The sequence below is a fragment of the Miniopterus natalensis genome, chromosome 18 (genome assembly GCF_054644295.1).
Source record: "Miniopterus natalensis isolate mMinNat1 chromosome 18, mMinNat1.hap1, whole genome shotgun sequence".
In the NCBI taxonomy this organism is placed as follows: Eukaryota; Metazoa; Chordata; class Mammalia; order Chiroptera; family Miniopteridae; genus Miniopterus; species Miniopterus natalensis.
Window position 1 is genome coordinate 3,642,501 of NC_142098.1, and position 20,683 is coordinate 3,663,183.

The 20,683-nt window shown below is 41.3% G+C and overlaps 1 protein-coding gene across 1 annotated transcript in view; it reads right to left on the reverse strand.

Moving 5' to 3' along the window:
- The window catches only part of URI1 (URI1 prefoldin like chaperone), a 33,067-nt gene extending 12,990 nt beyond the window's left edge, over positions 1-20,077 (reverse strand). Inside the window, exons 1-3 of the mRNA XM_087827131.1 lie at positions 16,940-20,077; positions 10,081-10,159; positions 8,752-8,887 (exon numbers count right to left, since the gene is read on the reverse strand). Coding sequence (XP_087683257.1) covers positions 8,752-8,887; positions 10,081-10,083 — 139 coding nt within the window. The 5' untranslated portion in view covers positions 10,084-10,159; positions 16,940-20,077. The remainder of the gene's footprint in view (positions 1-8,751; positions 8,888-10,080; positions 10,160-16,939) is intronic.
- Between the last annotated feature and the right edge of the window lie 606 nt (positions 20,078-20,683).

Below are 20,683 nucleotides of genomic sequence, written 5' to 3' on the forward strand. Positions count from 1 at the left end.
TTTTAAAATCCTCACTAATTCAGAATCTGTAGTATAATTTGCCCAGAGCCAGCTAAAACCCTCTGCAGCAGCTATGAGAAGAGAAACTGACAACAAATCAACAGTACAAACTCAGAAGACCACATGTAAACTAGGAAAGGAAATCTAAAAGCTCTTAAGAACTTAAGCAGAATCATCATTTTCACCTAAAGATAAATGACAGGACCAAATACTTAGAAATATTTAGTTAACAGCTTGTGGAGTTACATATACGTAAAAGGAATAAAGCTATGGATGTCATAATTATTTGCAAAGCCTTAATGAGAGTTACAAACACCCTCCATGAATGCATCTTTCTATCCAGCCGGTACCTGTGTGTGCTAAATAGGATCGGGCCCATAAAGATAAGTCTCTCGGGCTCCTTTGTGACCACTCCATTCCCAAGCTCCTTCCTTCTGTGTGCTGGCATTTTTCGGAATTCTCCCAGCAGTGCCCAGGACATGCCCCCTGGTGGAGATGTCCACTAACTTCTGCACAGGACGTCTCCTTGAGTCAGTGCAAGGGATGTGCTTCCACTTTAACACAGACACTGAACGCATGCACTTAGTATCTGCTCTGCCCCCATACCTCATTAAAATAACCACCAAGAGCCCTGGCTGGGTGGCTCAGTTGGTTGGAGCGTCATCCCACACATCAAAAGTTGTGGGTTCGATTTCCAGTCAGGGCATATACCCAGGTTGAGGGTTCGATCACCGGTCAGATGTATACGGGAGGCAACTGATCAATGCTTCTCACATCAATGTTTATCTCTCTCTCTCTCCCACCCTCCCTTCCCCTCTCTCTAAAAAATCAATAAAAACATATTCTTGGGTGAGGGTAAATAACAAAAAAGAAAAATTGAAAAGGCATAAGGACAAAGATATGGGAAAGGATGAAAGAAATAATAGCAGACAAGGAATGTGAGTTCTGGAAACAGACAAGTGGTGACTGACTGCAGCAGGCAGGGCTGCAGAAGTCTGAATGGGCTGCTGGACCTGGCAAAGGCTCCTCTCTTGGGAATGCTTCTGAACACAGGGTGAACTGGAAACGAAGATCTGGATGAAAGTTTGACTAGAATGATTACGCTCCAAACCCACCCTCACAAAGCACAGCCACATAATTGCCCCTTTCCTGATGAACCAGAAAATCCACAGCCTAGAGTGGGTTGCAGGGACTGTGAGAAGGGGTGAAGAACAGAGCGGACAAGATAACATGTCTCAGTAAAGACAGTGCACACACTGAGCCCTGAGACATCCAGCCTGGTTCCCAAACCACTAGATTAAGGTTAGAAAACATGTCCAGCTGGTGTTGCTCAGTGGTTGAGCATCAACCCATGAACCAGAAGGTCACCAGAGTTCAATTCCTGGGCAGGGAACATGCCCGGGTTTGGGGCTTGATCCCCAGTGGGTGGTGCAGGAGGCAGCCAATTGATGTCTCACTCCCATTGATGTTTCTCTCTCCCTCCCACTTCCTCTCTAAAATCAATAAAAACATTTTTTTTAAAAAGATTAGAAAACACGTTCAGAAGTTTCTAACACTCCAAGGAAAATAAAATCTTCCCTTAAAACAACAGGAAAGAGCCCGGCTGGGCATGGCTCAGCGGTTGGGCATCGACCTAGGATCCAGGAGATCGCACTTTGATTCCTGGTCAGGGCACATGCCCAGGTTGTGGGCTCAGTCCCCAGTCGGGGGCATGCAGGAGGCAGCTGATGAATGACTCTCTCATCAGTGATGTTTCTACCTCTCTCTGAAATCAGTAACAACATACTTTTTTAAAAAAAGAAAAAGGAAGGAACAAAATTAAAGACAAAAGCTCCAAGTCTTTGTTCTCCTTGACAGAAACATCAAAACAACCAGAAACTAAAGTACATTATAGGAGCTCTGGGACAGTCAAAAGTCTATAGCAACCACGTGAACTCAGACAAGAAAGAGCCACAGTCAGGATGGCAAGAATTTCCATGGCAGGGTTACTCCCATTTCCCCGCCCCTCCCCAGTGTGGAGCAATGTGATCTGGAGAAGGTGGCAGCCCATATCCCAGTGCCCTTCCCTGAACCAGAGGGAATAAACTAGACCTTATTTGCAAGATTCTAACCAGTCTGAGGGCTGCCTGAAAAACTGGAGGGAACTGTCTCACCTGACCCCAATTTCAGTGGAGGCACTGATCATGAAAGCTACTGACACCTGGGCAAGAGACTGAATAGAGCCATACAACATATAGTCTGAGGCTGCAAAGAGAAACTGAGGTGAGAATCTTTGTGAAATTAAGACAGGGAAGTCACATGTTCAGAAAACACATGAAAAAAACTTTCACTTCAGGTGTATACAAAGGCTGAGGGCATGGCCAGTTTATTAGTGACGTTCTTCCGCACCAGTCTGCACAGACTGGGAAAAGTGGTTGTTTTTTAAAATACTCAATTTTCACCAAAAAAAGAGATCAAAAGCCAAACAATAAACAGAAAAAAGTGGCCCAAAAGAATAAATCTCCAGGAAGTTTAAAGAGGAGAGGTGTGAGTAGAGATTCCAAGATGGCATAGATTGAGTGGAAGCTACACTAACACCCTCCCAGGACCAAACTGGAATTACAACTAAAATACAGAAAAACCATCCTGAATAATCAACTGCAGACGAGTTGGAAGGCACCCTCATAACCAAGGAGGAAAAGTGGAGACCCCATAGAGACTGGTAGGAAGTGCGGAGGCGCGAGAGGGCTGGCTGGGCTCCCACAGGCAGCAGCTGAAGGTACAAAGGGAGATCTCAGCTATGGGGGGTTCCCACTGAGAACTCTGAGGTCTAAACGCCAGGCTGGGCTTCCCAGCCCAGCCATCAGAACTGAGAAAGGTGTCCATATAACATCGGGCCGTGAAAAGCACCAGGGTTTCTGTCTGCCAGTGAGAGATGGCTGGAAATGCAGGCACCCTCTTAAAGAGCCAACACAAAGTTTCGTATGCAGCCACTCACCTTGGGCTCCAGCCAAGGGAGGGCAGAGTGGACTGGAGCTGTGTGAGGAGAATCCAGGGTTGGGGGCTCTGGAGATAGAGCTCAGAGGGCAGCCATCTGGATCCCTATGCTGAGTCATTTCCCCATACTGTATAGGACATTTTTCACAGGCAAACATTTACTATCCAGGCAGCTTTTGCACCCCTACCCTGGGGGGGTCGGACTGCCCCACCCTGCTGGAAAACCTCTCACCCTACCCAGAGGAGTTTCTACAGCCTGAGGCTCATTAAGAGACTGAATAACAGCCTCTGGGTGCTTTGAATCTTTGCCCAACTTGCTTCTTGACCCAAGGCTTGGAAAAGCAGACCTTGGTGCACATCTTGGTCCTGTCCAAATGCACCCAGCCCCAGCAGAGGGAGCCACAAGCTGTGGATCTCGGATAATTCAAACAGGGTTCTCAAGGCCAGTCACAAACAGCACCTGACATTGGCCTACACCAGAGACCATCCAGAAGACTGGGAGTCCTAGCAGATCTACCTAATACATAGAAAAAACTCAAACAGGCAACCAAAATTGGGAGACAAAAAAACAATCCCCAAATGAAAGAACAAGAATTCTCCATAAGAAGAGCTAAATGAAATGGAGATAAGCAATCTGTCAGATAGAGTTCAGAATACTGATTGTAAGGATGCTCAATAGCATGAAAAAATACATAGAAACTATGAAGGAAATTAAGAATGACATAACAGAAATAAAGAACACATTGGAAGGAATAACGGCAAATTAGGGGAAGCTGAGGATCAGATCAGCAAATTAGAAGACAGGGTAGAAAAAAATCACTCAATGAGTGATCCAAAAAGAAAAAACCATTTAAAAACAGAAGGACAGTCTAAGGGAACTCTGGGACAACATGAAACATAACAATATTCACATCATAGGAGTGCCAGAGGTGGTCAAAAGTAAGCAAGGGTTAGAGAACCTGTTTGAAGAAATAATGGCAGAGCCTGGCCGGGCGTGGCTCAGCGGTTGAGCGTCGACCTGGGATCCAGGCGATCAGGGTTCGATTCCCAGTCAGGGCACATGCCCCGGTTGTGGGCTTGATCAGTGACTCTCTCATCATTGATGTTTCTATCTCTCTCTCTCCCTTTCCTTTCCTCTCTCTGAAATCAATAAAGATATATTTAAAAAAAAGAAATAATGGCAGAAAACTTCCCTAACCTGGTCAAGGAAAAAGTCACACAAGCTCAAGAGGCACAGTTCAAAGCAAGAAGAACCCAAAGAAGCCCATGCCCAGACACATCATAATTAAAATTGCAGAAATTACAGACAGAGAGAATCTTAAAGGCAGCAAGAAAGAAGCAATCTGTTACTACAAAGGAGCTCTCCCATAAGGCTGTCGGCTGATTTCTCATCAGAAACTCACAGGCCAGAAGGGAATGGCATGAAGTATTCAAGGTAATAAAAAGCAAGGATCTGAAACCAAGACTAATCTATCCAGCAAGGCTATCATTCAAAATAGATGGTGGCCCGGCCAGGCGTGGCTCAACGGTTGAACATCAAACTAGAATCCAGGAGATCGGGGCTCGATTCCCGGTCAGGGCACATGCCCAGGTTGCAGGCTAGGAAGCTGATCAATGACTCTCTCATCATTGATGGTTCTATCTCTCTCTCTCCCCCTCCTTTCCTCTCTCTGAAATCAATAAAGATATGTCTGAAAAAAAAAAAAAATAGATGGTGAAATAAAGAGCTTCCCAGACAAAAAAAAAGGCTAAAGGAGTTTATCACCACAAAACCAGCACTGAAAGAAATGTTAAAGAGACTGCTATAATAAGCAGAGTAGAAAGAGAGAGAAACATAGGCATAAGGCAGGAGTGGGTGGGTGGGGAGAGATTAACCTAGGAACTTATATGCATAACCCAGGAACACAGACAATAGTGTGGTGAAGCCCTGGAGAGGGGGGATGCAGGGTGGAGGACATCAATGGGGCAAAAAGGGGATATTTGTAATACTTTCAACAATAAAGATAATTAAAACAACAAAAAGAATTAAAATGGCAACAGATAAGTATCTATCAATAATAACTTTAGATGTAAAAGGATTAAATGCTCTAAGCAATACAATCACAGTGGGGAACTTTAACACCCCACTGACTTCACTGGATAGAGCTTCCAGACAAAAAAATCAACAAGGAAACAGTGACTCTAAATGACACACTAGATCAGATGGATTTAATTGAGATTTACAGAACATTTCCCCCAAAGCTGCAGAATACGTTTTCTCCTCAAGTGCACATGGGTCACTCTCAAAGATAGACCACAGGTTAGGACACAAAACAAGTCTCCACAAGTTCAAGAAGACTGAAATCATATCAAGCATCTTTTCAGACATTTACACCATGGAATACTACACAGCTGTAAAAAAGAAGGATCCCTTACCCTTTGAGACAGGATGGTGGGACCTGAGAGTAGTATCCTAAGTGAAATAAGCCAATCAGAGAAAGACAAGTATCACATGATCTTGCTCATTTGTGGAATCTAACGAACAAAATAAACAGATGAACAAAATAGATGCAGAAACATAGAAGCATGGAACAGACTAACGAATCTCAGAGGGAAGGCGGGAGTGGGTGGGTGGCTGGGGAGAGATTAACCTAAAAATTTATATGCACATGTGCATAACCCATGGTCACAGACAATAGTGTGATGAAGGCCTGGGGGGGAGGGGCATCTGTAATACTTTTAACAATAAAAATAAATTCAAACATTAAAAAAATAAAATAAAGAGAAGGAAAAACTGAAGAAGAAGAAAAAAGAATAAATCTCCAGAAATTGTCCCTAAAGAACTACAGATATCAGATGTACTAGACGAAGACTTTGAAACAATTGTCTCCAATATGCTCAAAGGAAAAAAGAACACTCACACAAAGAACTAAAGAAAATACGAAAAACAATATATGAATAAAATAAGAATATTAACAAAGAGATAGAAATTATATAAAGGAACCATCAAAAATTCTAGAGCTAAAAAAATTAACAACTGAACTGAAAAACTCACTAGAGGAGTTCAACAGCATATTTGAGCAAGTAGTAAAAATAATCAGTGAACCTGAAGACTGACCATTTGAAATTATCAAGTCTAAGGAGCAGAAAAAGAAAGAAGTAAACTGACCCAGGAGACTTCTAGGATACTATCAAGTGGACCAATATCACATGAAGTGAATCTCAGAAGGAAAAAAGTATAAGTGGTAAAAGATTATTTAAAGAAATAATGTTAAATACCCAAATTTGACAAAAGACTTGAATCTACAAATACAAAGGCTCAACTAACTCCAAGTAGAATAAACCCAAACAGACCCGCACCAAAGCACATAATCCAATGTCTGAAAGGCAAAGACAAGGAGAGACTTCTGAAAGCATCAGGGAAAGGGCTCACCACGTATAAGGAATCTCGATGAGGATATAAGTGGACTTCTCAGGCCTGAGCAGTAGATAAAGGTGGGATGTGACCACAAAAGGAAAGCATTAGGGGGTTTTTGCTGTGACCCTGTGTCCTGGGGTGTATCCTGTATTCTATTCTTTATCCTGACTGTGGCACTGGTTGAACAAATCTTACACCTGTTGTAACTCACTAAACAGTATACCAAATAAAAAGTCAATTTCACTCTCATAATTTTAAAAAATCTTTAAAAAGCTGATCATGTTGATGTTAAATGACAAAAATGCAAGATGTGATCACAAAAGGTAGGAAACTCTCTCAGAAATCATCCTCCTCAGAATCACCTCCTCTGAGTCCTTTTGTTGTTTTTGTGTTAAATCCATTTTGCCCATTTTGACTACTTTTTTTTAACATGCAATGACCTCCCTCCACCTTCCCCAATTACCTGTCAACAGTGAGGAAGTAGGTTTTAACTTGTTATAATTCTTCTGCCTTAACAAAAATAAAGTACCTTTTCTTATTAATGTCAAGTATAGCAATATACCTAAAAATTTTCTTCAGTTATTATAAATTATTATAAAACTGTGTGAATAAAACAGCTTTTTAGAATTTCTCATAATAGGTTTCAAACATAATTTATATGTATATATTCTGAAAATTATCTTAGATAAATATTGATCCCTAAAGTCATTATGTTTGGTCATTCCCAAAACCATATTTAATATTGGAAAGTGATTTACCAAAAAAGATTTCTGTATTCTAGACCTCCATTCTATTAAAAGTATTCTCCCATTAATATAGTAAGTCATAATTGATTCTAAATATTTCTTTGCTGAAATATCCATATAAAAATCAAAATGAAAAAACTTGAACAGACTATGAACTGATATCATATCAGCAGAGCTACCAAAGTAAATAAAGACTTCCCCATTAAGAAAGGCCTTTAAGAAAGAATTATGCCCATTCTCTCTCCTCTAACACATGTACATGACTTATTTTAATGTAGCAATGCCAAAAGAAGTATCATTGCCAGAAATTATACACAGGCCTAACAATAAGATTCTGATTAGTGTCACAAAATATCAAAATATGTATCAATTATAAACTTATATGAGTTGATCTGCAATTAGAGTCTCCAAATAGAGATCCTAGAATTTCATTGCGTAAATGAGTTCGTTAACTAGTACCCACTCATATATAAGTGAAATCATTTCAGCGTTAGAAAACTCAGCTGTTTTCTATCTATATGACCCCATTTATGTAGAAGGGTCCTCAAAAATTTATTCTCAAATGCACATTTAACTGGAAGGTTAAAAAGTAGGTAGAGCTGACATACTACCAATTTAAGTATGCTATTATGGAAATAACAGCACAGATTAATAAACTTAATTTTAAAATGCAACTAAGCTAGACTCAATCCAACCCATCCAACTACAATGTGTGTGTGTGTGGATATATACACACCAACAAACAGTATCATAGATAAACCAAATTGAAGAACCAGCTCAATAAAATGAGGCGGAGACCTCACCACTTAACAAGCGTAAGGGTGCATTTCAGGTAGCACCTCTCCACACCTGGCCTCCTCTTCTGTAAAATAAAAATATCACTTCTTCCAAACCAAAAAATCATGTTTAAAAATTGTTTCTATTTTTGCAAACAGATACTTCTCTTAGTTCAGTAAGTAGTAAGTAAATTCCTTATGTGTACTAAAGTATTAAAAGCAAAGGTAAGTGAACGAAAGAAACTACAACAAACCAACTATAAAATATAAAATGCCCTCAATTCTTTTTGTTGTTGTTGTTAATCCTCACCTGAGGATATTTTTTCCACTGATTTTCAGAGAGAGTGGAAGGGAAGGGGGAGGGACAGAGGGGGAGGGAGGGAAGAAGAGGGAGAGAGAGGGAGAGGGAGAAGGGGGGAGAGAGAGAAACATTGATGTGAGAGAGACACATCCATTGGTTGCCTTCTGCACACACCCCAACTGGGGCTGGGGGGTGAACCTGCAACCCAGGTATGTGCCCTTGACCGGGAATCAAACCAGCTCTACCTCTGAGCAACACTGGACAGGGCTAAAATGCCCCCAATTCTTACGTCTTCCCAACAAAACCACATGTAATGACACATATGATGCAATTTCTAAAAACATGCTAATCTAAGTGCTAGTCCAACCCAGATGTGCCAGCATCCAGCTCACACTCCCACGTGCTGGTTTTTCCAACTGCCTGTAATCAATAGAATCACAGAGCCTGGACTAGGAAGTCATGGAAGGTACTTTCAGTAACAAACAGCTGTCAGCTTGGCACCTGGTGACCCGATACACTTCTAGCAAAGAAGCATCATTTATAATCAGTACATACGTCCTTTCCGGTGCTCGACTAAGCCCACAGCCTGCTTTGCTGAACACTTTGCAAACCAGTTATCCCCAAGTAAAACAGTGACTTCATTAGTATGGACAAGTTTTCCTGGCATGAAGGCAAAGGGGCCAAATGGTACCTATTTAAAAAATAATAATAATAGCATTAAGAACACTGAAAAATACATTTTATATAACACTTAGCATTAAAAGCTCTGCATTGAGACCTTTTTTAAGAAAAATAAAATGTCAACTTCACAGAAATTAAACATTAATTAAAGTTTCACTAGGAAAACCTACAGGAAATTGTTGTGGGTTAACAATCAACACCAGGGAAGGACAGCACGTTCACACAGCTCTCAGAGAAAGCAGCCTTGTCTCCTAATGTTTATACTTTTTGTTCACTCTTAAACCTAAATGAAAGCAAACTTGTAACAAAATATTAGCTAATAAAGACCTTTGATTAAAAAACCTGAAAATTACTTCCAATAAAATAGCCTTTTTTTTTTCCAAAGCGGGAATGAATAAACAGCTTTAACAAGTCTACAAAACTTACAGGGTATCTGGGCCAGTGTAGCTGAGAACAAAGCCGCGTGAAAAAGAATACTCATGCAACGAAAGGGCCTACCCAGGCGACGATATCAATGTGAAGATCATTCAAGCAAAAATTGGCAGTACCTTTTTACATAAAATCCCATGTTCTAGGGTTTAATTCTGTGACTTACACAACATTATGGTCTATTCCCACTCTGGCTAACAGGAAACAACTAAGCACCATATTTCTGTCATAATTACAGTTTTCTAACATAGTAAACCTGCATACCAAATATGTCAAAATTTGTGCTAAAACTTATGCCATTTTTGTCACCACAATGTGATAATTTAATATAAGTGTAAAAAGGGGAGAAAAAGTAAAGACTCACTATTATTATAGCTCAGGGGTGGGGAACGTCCAGCCCGAGGGCCATATACTACCAGCAAAATCATTTGGTCTGTCCCTGCCAAGGCACCCGCAAGTGGACTTGAAATTCAATAAATCTAGGAGCTTTTTTCGTAGCTGATTTTTTAAGTTGATAATTTTGTATGGCCCGAGAGTGATGTTATAAATATCTAAATGGCCTTTGGCAGAAAAAAGGTTCCCCACCCATTATAACAGGTGTGTGATTGTGAAGCCAAAGAAACCAACCTTCCTTGCTATGGCAGTTGCCTCTGACACAGCTTAGCAATTTGTGAATTGATGCACAGAAGGTAAAGAAACATTTTATTACTTTATATCGGTAGTATCTTTACAAGAAACAACGTGCTCCTTTAGAGAAACACGCAGCAAGCCTACCATGATGCTGTAGGACAATTTATCGGGCAGAGTGCCGAGCCTCTCCTGAAGGGCACCGTAGTCGTCCTCCACCTTCCTCCTGTGGACAAAACACCAAACCCTAAGTGAACACACAACCTCACCCCTCCAGTGGGCTATGTACCACAACACAGGCTAACCAGAAACCTCAGTTTATCAATTTAAAGACAAATGTTTTTCAATTTAAAAATCCTGTTTTGACAAAGTTTAGCAATGACATTACTCAGGGACTTTGGCTTTTAGAAACAGAACACTCAGAGCTTGAGAACCAGTGTTTCCTGAAGAGGGAGATCATCACACTAAATAAAATTTGGAAACTAAGGGAGATAGTGAAGGAGGCCTGATGTTTGGGCGGAAACAGAAACTCAAGAGGAAGGAAGAAGAGATTTAGTGAAGCTTTTAGGTGAACAGGCACTGGCTGTGGAGTAGAAACTACGAGAACAGAATCCGATCAGATGTTTCAGAAAACTTTACACAGAAAAGCAGGGAGTCATCAGCCCTTCACAGAGTCATGCTAATGCGATCGAGACTACCAGGGGCTAGAACTTAGGCAAGGTAAACAAAAGGCATTTCGATTTGGCTCTGAAGTCTGTTTCATGTTCTATCAAAGCAGAGCTACCTAATCAATTAATTTCAAACAGCCAAGATGTAATTCTGTAGGAGCAGAGATAGTCACTGGTCTCCATGCTGTGACTCTCGCTCAGTTCCTACACCTACGGGGAATGAACAGCCCTCACCGAGGCCTGCTCTCAACCCCTCTCCAGACATTAGGTTTCCTAAGGGTTCTCTGCTAGGGTGTCAACTGCAGGCAAAGCCAGGGCACTAAAATTTTTTAAAGCAGAAGGGCTCTGTCAATCTTTAAAAATAACAAAAACTCACCAATTCAGCAAGTAACTTAAAAGAACACACAGATATTGTCAAATTGAAACAGGATAAATTGCAACATAGAAAATGGATCTCCAGATAATGAAACGGCTGCTCTACAAACATGGAATTGGGTAGAGTTTACTGCTTGGCTCCCCTAAAGCAACAGTAGCATAATTAATAAAATTATCTCCTTTAGTCTAAAGAATATGAAAGAATTTCACATATATGTTACTCATCCTAAAAACATTCCTGTAGTAAATGTCAAGTATCAACACTTTCCTCTTACAAAAGAGAAAGGGGGAGGATAGAAAAACACATTTGAGAGAAACCAGATCCCTCTGTCAGGGACATCTTTCTGAAACAGGCCTTTCTGAAAGACAGCATGGCGAAATGTGCCCACCCAGGGGCTTGGGGTCAGGGCTGCTGTGAGCAGTAAGTGGGACAGTTAGCGTCTGTGGGAACTGACTTGGTACACTGCCTGCACACAGTAGGTGCATGTTTTCGATAAGTAATTTTCCAAATGCTCCAGGGCTAATGTCCCTACAACTGTTCAAGGCTAGTGTTAAAGTCAGCGCTCAATGTAGCTTATCTTGGTAACTGCACCTGGGAAAGGCAGCTTCTTCACAAAACATGTCTAACGAAAGAGCGGCAGATTCAACCAGAGCCATACGAGAGACCAGTCAGTGTTCCAAACCAAGGAGTCAGTTCCAAGTTACCAGTAGTTCTCTCTAGAACAAAAATGTGAACATACTGGAGGACAGTTTAAGACTGAAGTGGTGATTTCTAAATTTTGAATTGTTTTCTAAAAATAAAAATTTAAACGCAGCCATGTAGAAATCCCTTTTGAAAGGAGGCAAGCAGTCCTCTGGGAGAAATCATGGCTTAAGGATCTCTCTCTCCCCCCCCTCCCTCCCTCTCCCCCCCCCCCCCTCTCTGAAGGCCCCACTGGTGGAAATATCCAAGATCAAACCCTCGGTCAGAGTCATCTCCAGTCTCTCTACTACTCAGGGCTTAAATAATCCCAGCGAAGATCACAAAGCCTTTGCAGCAAAAAGTGCAACACTGATTCCAAGAACTACTGTGATAGAAGGTAGGCAGGGAATCTTTTATCTGTGCCAAAATCTGAACGGGTTTTTTCTACTTCACTGCTTAGAAACATTTGGGGACACTGTAGTCATATTTAAATGTGTAGTCAAAAGAGGCAGCCACTTAAACGAATGTTTTTTCAAATGGAAAATAAAACCTAGCAAGGTGAGAGTGAACCTCCCAAACCTTACACTCTACAGACCTCCTTGACTGGCTTTACCATATCTGACCCTCACAGATGAGGTTCAGGCTTCAACTCTTCATTTAAAAAATTATCCAATCAAGAAGGTTTAATTTGCATCAGCTACCCTCTGGCAACGTTCCTCATGGAAAATGAGAACTAAAGCACTGCTGTGAGCATGTCAGAAACGTCTACAGTCTTGTGCTGAGTCCAGCTGACCACGTGCTATCGGCCTTCTGAGAAGCACGTTTGTCTTTAAAGTGAGCAGCGAGGGCGTAACAGGCCTACGCATCAGCCTTGACCCCAAGGATGAAGAGCAGGGCGGGTCCCCTGGGAAACGCCGACTTGCACCAAGTTGTAAAAGGTATGAGAGTATTACAGAAGCACACCGTCCACAAGCTGGCTGTGAAATGCATCAGAAAAAAACGGACTGATGGACTGCGGTGCGGATACACAGGTAAGTGATCACGGCTCACCTATGCAATTCCTTCAAACTTTTCCGTATGTTTGAAGATTTTCATAATAGGGTATGAAAAGGAGATGGTAGACTATGAGACAGACTCTATATTTAATCTTCTTCTTAAATGCAACTGACCAAAAAAACCTAATAACGAAAAAAGTTCTGTATTCCTTGTTTGAGACGAGTGATAAAGACTCCAATTTCTTTTAAATAATAAAAAGTAGTTTTAAAAAATAAAAGTTCCTTTAAATAATTAAAGTAGCTTTAAATAATAAAAAGGAAAACTTAAAGCAATAATTGAAATAAGATTTCGCTAATTTTCACTTTAAAGCAGGAAGCTGAAACAGGCAGGAAATACTGACATTCCAGTGAACACACGAGTCCACATGCACCCATCACTGGGCTCAAGGGTGCTCAGCTCCCGGCTCCATCTCCAGCCACCGCATCTCAGTGCTGTCCTACCCTCTACCCCACCTCCAACGATTCCAAAGTGAATCCAACACATCGTTCCACCCGGAAATAGTTCAGTGTATATCTTTAAGATATAAAAGGCTCTATTAACTTTTTAAAATTTAAAATTCGGCAGTATATCAATGTAGTTCAGAATTTAAGAAGTTCAATGTGTAGCTTCTCTCCTCCCCTTTCCCCCCAATTCTTGGTTCTCTTCTTTGTAAAGAACTGTGTGTGTGTGTGTGTGTGTGTGTGTGTGTGTGTGTGTTTAGGGGGGTTAACGTATCTTTATTGATTTCAGAGAGAGGAAGGGAGAGAGAGAGAATCACCAATGATGAGGGAGTCATCGATCGGCTGCCTGCCCTGACCAAGAATCGAACCGCGATCTCCTGGGTCCTAGGTCGATGCTCAACCGCTGAGCCCCGCCAGCTGTGCGAAACAACTATTTTTTAACAGTTTGTAGCAAATCTTTTCAGGACCTGTTTGCAGAGGGGTGTGTGCGTGTGCACAGGTGTTCACCCACCTTCTCACACACTGCACTCCACCTTTCTGACAAGGAGTCAGACCGTGCACTTCATTTATCCCTTGGAGATTATTCTCAGCCTTTAGCTGTGATTCTTTATTTCAGTAACTCACTACACTACTCTGTCACCTTTTGTCTGAAATTCTCCATAATAATAAAAAGTTATTGTAAAACACTAACATAGTTTTAACAATACTGCTCAGAAAGCCGCCTCCCGCCTCACAGAAGACGACAGCATGAATGTGAATGTTCAGGCATATTTGCAAAGCTCTGGTGGGATCTTTGTTTTCCTTTATTCACCTGACAATTAAAATTTTCAACAAAGGTTTTGAGCTAATGTTAACAGGTACTGCTTGCCAGTCTGTGTGCTCCCCTTACACCCACTGCCTCACTTATCAAGTAGTATCACCACCGCTCTACAAAGAGAAAGCGAATCTTAGTGACGTAATTCACCCAAGTTAGTTAGAGAAGGACAGGACTCCTGTGTAAGTCTGTGACTCCGAATCCCATGATTTTTAGGAAGGAATTAAAAAAATAAAAAATTACCAATAATCTCCAAAAAGATAATCGGGCTCCTAGTGGATCAAACAATAGGGAGCATATCCACATTTTATTAAACAATGGTGCATGCATTTTGTAATACCTCACTTCCTGAGGAAAGGAAGGATTATAAGAAAAAAAAGTTACATTAAATTTTTTTTAATCTTCACTAAATTGTAAACTACTATTAGCTCTAAAAATGTTGCACAAATTTTCAACTATTAGGCTCAAACTTTTCCTTTTTATCTGCTGTTAACTAAAATACTATAAATACCTTTAGTTCACCAAAGTTTAGGATCTGAGTTAATTTTCTGGAAGAAGCCTGAGGGACAGACCCACTGCCCCAGCCCATTTTTGCTTCTGCTTTTCTACAAATATTTTTACTTCTTGTCCTACACTCTTTTTCAATTAAGATTATTTCTGAAGCCTAGAATATTCAAGGGACAAGCCTAGTTTGTCCCTTAAACGTGCACAAACTATCATGGGCATCAGAAGACATCACATGCATTTTCAAACATCACATACTTTGCTCCCCCTTCCCTGCATCGGCGTTGCCCACAGGGGTAGGTGTCAGCTGCGAGAACTGTATTTCAGAGGAGACCAAAGCCAAGGGTTAAGGAGAACCGAAAGCAGCTTCCATCTAAAAGCAGTATGGGAGGCCCTGAAGAGTGCCCCAGCCTGTGAGGCTTCCTGCCCCTCTGCACGCAGCACAAGACTGCTGTGACGTCCGCTGGGGTCCCAGGAGGAATTCCTCCAGGGCAGGTCTCTCAATCCCAAACAGCATCACACCGGCCTAGGAGAGGAGCCCAATCACTGCTTGTGGAATTCAGGGAATGACAACACCAGGAGAATTCCAAAATGCTCCCAAAGAGCAACCCCTGGCTATCAAAAGAACAGAGACACTTTGGTTCCAGGTTTTTCATATGATAAATTAGTGACTTCACTGGCCACAGAGATTCTAGCAGCATCAGATCCTCATTAAAAACCAGACAGTAAAGTCTGTTTACTGAGCCATATTAGGAATGATTCAGAGGAAAACACGATGTTAACTGGAAGATATCATTTAGGTTTCTAATGCATGGATAAGGTACCCTCTCACTGTAAGATGCACAGACACACGCCAAGCTTCTCTAGTTTGGAGGGCTTTGTCAGACTGGAAACTGAGGCTGAGTCACACGAACCTGCCCTGAAGTAGATGTCATATTCCATCTGTCAGTGCTCACGAGACTGGGCACTGCTTGTACGTGCAACTAGTACTATGTACAAAATAACTGTGTGCAGTCTTCATTCACTCTGACACTTACGTCCTATAACATGCCAACACCAAGGAGGTGTCATGCAGAAGAGGAGGAGCACTGCCCCTCGCCCTAAAGAATCCTCCATCTAAGGGGAAAGAACCTCACAAAGCAAAGCAGCAGCAAGTTGTGATTCACACACTGCTGTAAATTAGTATCTGTTCTCACTGAATCCGACCCTTTGCTAATTTCCTGATTTCCTTACCAAAACCAAGAGAGAGAGAAGCCAACATTAATAAACTTTCTCTAGGAATCATTTGTAAAACAGTTCACTTTGACCAAATTAGCGGGGGTGGGAGGTGGGGGGAGTAATTCTTTGGCCGAGGACTTGCATTCTGAGCTTTAACCTGAATGGGATGTATAATGAAAGCGAATGGTCCACCACAGAAATCCTGACAGACCTACTCCACCATGGATGTAGCTACAACAGTGCATTTATTGGAAGTTAATGAAGTTGCTGGATTTTTACTTACAAAGTGGATCTTATGAGTCTTAGCCGATTTTCTGGGGGCAGCAGTCAGAACACAGACCGCACTGACTCCCACTGCCTGCAGCCCACATGCACGTGAACCAAACAACATGCGATACACACTAACTATGAATTATTTCTTTGGAGATATCTCAGGCATGAAGAAAAAGCCTCTTAAGGTAAATTTAAAATATTATATGTTTGATAGTGTCTAGGCGAAGGTTTCGTCTCTGCACTTAGCAGCTACCAGGCTCCTGCAATAACCCAGCAGACAATAACCAGGACAGGCGGCCTGCTGTTCTTTCAGTAACATGTCTGCGCACACAGCATGGATACACTGTGATTTCATATCTGTGAGATCAACAGCTGGGCTGCACGACGCCCGTGAAACTGAGTGTTCTCCTCAGAAGACAGAAGAGGACTGTGACGTACCAAGCACTGTCTATTAACTAAAGATCAGCACGCCAGCCAGATGTGATGGATACGCCTGCTTTCCCCTGCACTTGAGAAAGGTCAGTCCACAAGCAAGCTCTGAGATGTGGGCAGTTACTTAGATGTTCAAACTTCAGGGAAACATGCATATTTCCACCATTATTTTAAAACCACTGATCCAACTATTATTTAGTATAAATATAAGAAATATTCCCAAATAGGGCTATGATTAGTCTAGTTCAAAAATGTCTGTCTCCGCTTTATAATAATATTAATATTATTCTAACTTTTAAAAAAGGAAAGAAGAAAAGAAGGTAATGAGAATAAACACAAATGGTGATACAACTTCAGGAAATCATGGAACACGTAAATCAGTAAGTGGTGACAGACAATATAAATCAGCGACAAAAGCATTCAAAATGGAGAGTTCTAGAAGAATTCAATTACAGGTTAGCAAAAAGCAGTACACACTTTATTTAAATACAAGTGGGTGACCCAACAGTGTTTCAGAAACATGATAAAAGCATCGTTCACTCACCAGTGCTGGATCCTCTCTCGGCAGCTAGTGACCACCTGTCATGGAAACAGATAACTATTCATGAAAAACAGGCCTGTGCACAGAGCTACAAAATCAGCGCGTCAGAACACTAAAGCGGTGGCTTTACAGATTCCACAGCATCCCAGTCCACATTTTTATTTGTCACATGCACAGAGATGTGAGTGTTAGTATCTAAGCAGCACACTTTATCATACGCCTCTAATGCGGGCTGATAACCGCAGAACAAATTACAGCTCTCCGACTCATACTTGGTGCAAAACCCCCTTCATAACTATTAGATGACACATGATATAAGATAACTAGTATTTTGTACAATCTACAGACCTACTTTCAATGTTACATATTTTGTAGAATACACAAATGTTACAAATAACAAAAAAAGCTAATGTAACACCCACGTTTCATCAGTAAAAAAAAAAAAGACAGTAGTGAAAATATTTTATTTTGTCAGTATATCTCCAAATGCTCTCACCTGTAATTTTTATTCTGACACATTAAAAATGAGTTCAGTGATATTTTTCTACTACATTTTCAAAAAGAAATACTTGGGATAAAGAGATGCTCTGAACAGCCCATTTGTTCCCACAGTGAATTATGATAAAATGGTGAGTACCTCATAGCCAGTTGAGACTATGTTTGTAATACAAAAACAATAAAATTAAGTACAAAAGTTGTTTGTTTCCCTCAGAGGTATTCCAGGAGATTCCCACAATGCTCAGAAAACAAGAGCACTAACCAATAAAGGGGGAATGGCTATTTAAAAGTAACACTGTTTCCAAAGATTACTAATCATCTGCTTTTAAATGGTCCATTAATAAACATTTTAAACAATAACCTCGAAAGCTGTAGCATCATTTTAGAGACAGAGAAACTAAAGAATAAAAAGCCAAAAGGTTTAATACAAAGGCCAGGTGAAAAAAAATAGCAGAAATGTCCAGGTGTGTTTTTCTTAATCCTCCCCTGAGGATATGTTTTCATTTATTTTAAAGAGAGGGGGAGCCAGGGAAGGAGAGAAGGGGGGGTGAGAGAGAGAGAGAGAGAGAAACATCGATGTGACAGGAAACATCAATCCGTTGCCTCCTGTACCCGCCCTTGACCAGGGGTTGCACCCGAAACCTAGGTATGTACCCTGCCCAGGGATCGCACCCGCAACCTTTTGGTGTTTGGGATGACACTCCAACCAGCCAAGCCACCAGGCCAGGGTGAATTATGTGGTTTGAAACACATTGCTCTGGTTCACTGTTCTGGATACTGATAACAGTCTCTTGTGTATATTCAATGTTTTACCCAAAAATCACAAGATTGGGAGGGAGAGCTGTCACTAAATTTCTCTATTATAACATTTAATTCCTAAAATAAATGTCCTCCTCTGGGACATTTTAAATACTAAGGCAGTAATCCTGTACGGAAATACATGCTGTGATCAGATACCCAACCATACTCCACATTAGCTCAGCACAGCGAGTCTGCTGTGGAATGAGGCTCTCAGAAGTCTCACTCACTGAGCAACACTTAACAACAGCGCTGACACATCACAGAGTACTGACGATGCATCCCGAAGAGCCGGCCTAGGACTACGCCAATCCATTCTACCGTGTGATTTGGCAGTCATTATAAAATACACAAACAGAATTAAATGTAAATTGAAAAAAAAAAAATCTTCATGAAAACCTTCTTATAAAGTTCCCATTTAACAACCCCATTAAGAGATGAGACCCAAAAACAGTGAGGATGCTTCCCAACCCGACGCATGTGTCTCCAAGCATGAAGTGAGCCAGAAGCAGAAGAGAAAAGCCCTGAGAACCACAGAGCAGGATGCTCATTAACCTCCACACAGTAATCCTGCCGCGGCTGCATATTAACTAGTTACATATTCATAATCACCTACATTATTTAAAGGACCTTCGATGAAATGTTCTATGCAATATCCATTAGCGACGGTGTTAAAGGTTACTGAAGATAGTCTACTTAATGTTTCCAGGAAGCCTTTTTAATTAGTAAATATGTAAATTTGGCACATATGCTTTTTATGTTTAAAAACAAGTCCCTGGTAGAGCAGCCTGTGTTCTTGCTGTCACCCCCCACTCTGCTCCCCACTTGATTCCAGCTATCTTTCCCCAGCCCGCTCCCACCCTGGCCCCTTCTCTCTCCTAAAATAGTTTCCCAGGAACAGATTTCAAGGATAAAACAACAACAAAAATCTGTTTCATAAATTACAAGGGAAATTTTCATTGCCAAAATACTGTCTTACATTAAAGTGTCTATTAGTTACATGTAGGGTTTAGAATACAGGCTAGATTTTTTAAGGACCAAAGAAAGAAAGGAAAAGGTGACAGAGGCAAGCACGGAAACGTAGCCTTCCAAGCATCTGTCTAGTTATCTTTGTTTACATGGCTCAGAGCCAGGACTTCCAAAAGGCACTTGAGCCCCGGCAGTTGCATTTACATTTGAGATATCTGTAGTTTTCTTCTCTTTACAGCAGGTCTTTTTTTAAAATTTAGTAAATTTCTACCATTTAGCCGCAAAGGAAAATTTTAAAAGGAAGAAAATCTTATGAGTCAAACTTGAATCTATCTGGGTTAAAAAAAAACACAAAACTTTCTTATTTTTCTGTTAAGTTAAATAATTCCAAATAATCATATTTTCTCTGAGAATGAACTCAGATTAATTCCTTTAACTACTAAATAAAGTGACTATAAGACAGTGAGCCTGCTTCCATAAGCGACTCTTGAAAAGAAACCAAAACAACAAAAAACATTTCACTACTCTGTGTACCTTCACAAAGCCGTTTTTGAAAAGCACGATGGGACTCGAGGGGCAATTCCAGGTTCAGTTAAACCTGCCAAACACGCAACCGTCACTCCTAGAGGAAAAAAACTTACTAAACCATTTTTATAAAAAGAATTGGTTAGCAGGCTTCAACAATTAAATAACTGACCCAGCAAATGCTTCAATAGACTCACACTGATAGCCAGGGATGCACAAATACAGTATGTGCTCACGCAGTAGCACAGCACCAGGTCCACAGCAAGGAGAAGGGCTCTGGGCTGAGTTACCCCCGACGATGCATTCTCTCATTAGGAGTCCTTACCACAACCCAGCAGTCAGTCAGTCAGTCAGTCAGTCAGTCACATGGTCCACTCTGTAACCCAGAACGGCCCGACCCAAGAGTAGGAATAACAGAGTTTTGCCAAGATGTCACACTGTAAAACTCGAGCTGCGAACAGTTCAATAAGGTAGGTTTTAACCTCTCCTTAAAGAGAGGGAACCAGTGTTCAGAGACGAAGTAACATACCCGACACTGTACAACTGCCAAGAACTGGAAAGAGAGGAAATCAGGCTTTAAGCCAGTCCACCTACTCTCAAAGCCCACGCTCACTGTGTGGGACAGCTTCCGAAGGCAAGCAGCGGTCTGCGCCTGCAGCCTTTCTTAGCTGGCCTGGGCTGTTGCTCCTGCACTCCCTCCATAAACCCACCGTCACACACAAACCAGACCCTCCAGCAGTATCAAGTAAAAGCAAGTAAGCTTAAATCTACCAATTCACCAACAAAAATCCTTACTTCTTCTAATGCCCCATATAGCTGCTGGCCCTTTCAGGTCAAGCAACTAAGTATGGACAACAAATCTCCCAAGCGCGCGTGTGTGTTGAGGGGAGAGGGCAGTGGGCTAACTCTGTAATTACTATCGCATCTCACTGTATTTTTAAGGTATCATAACTAATG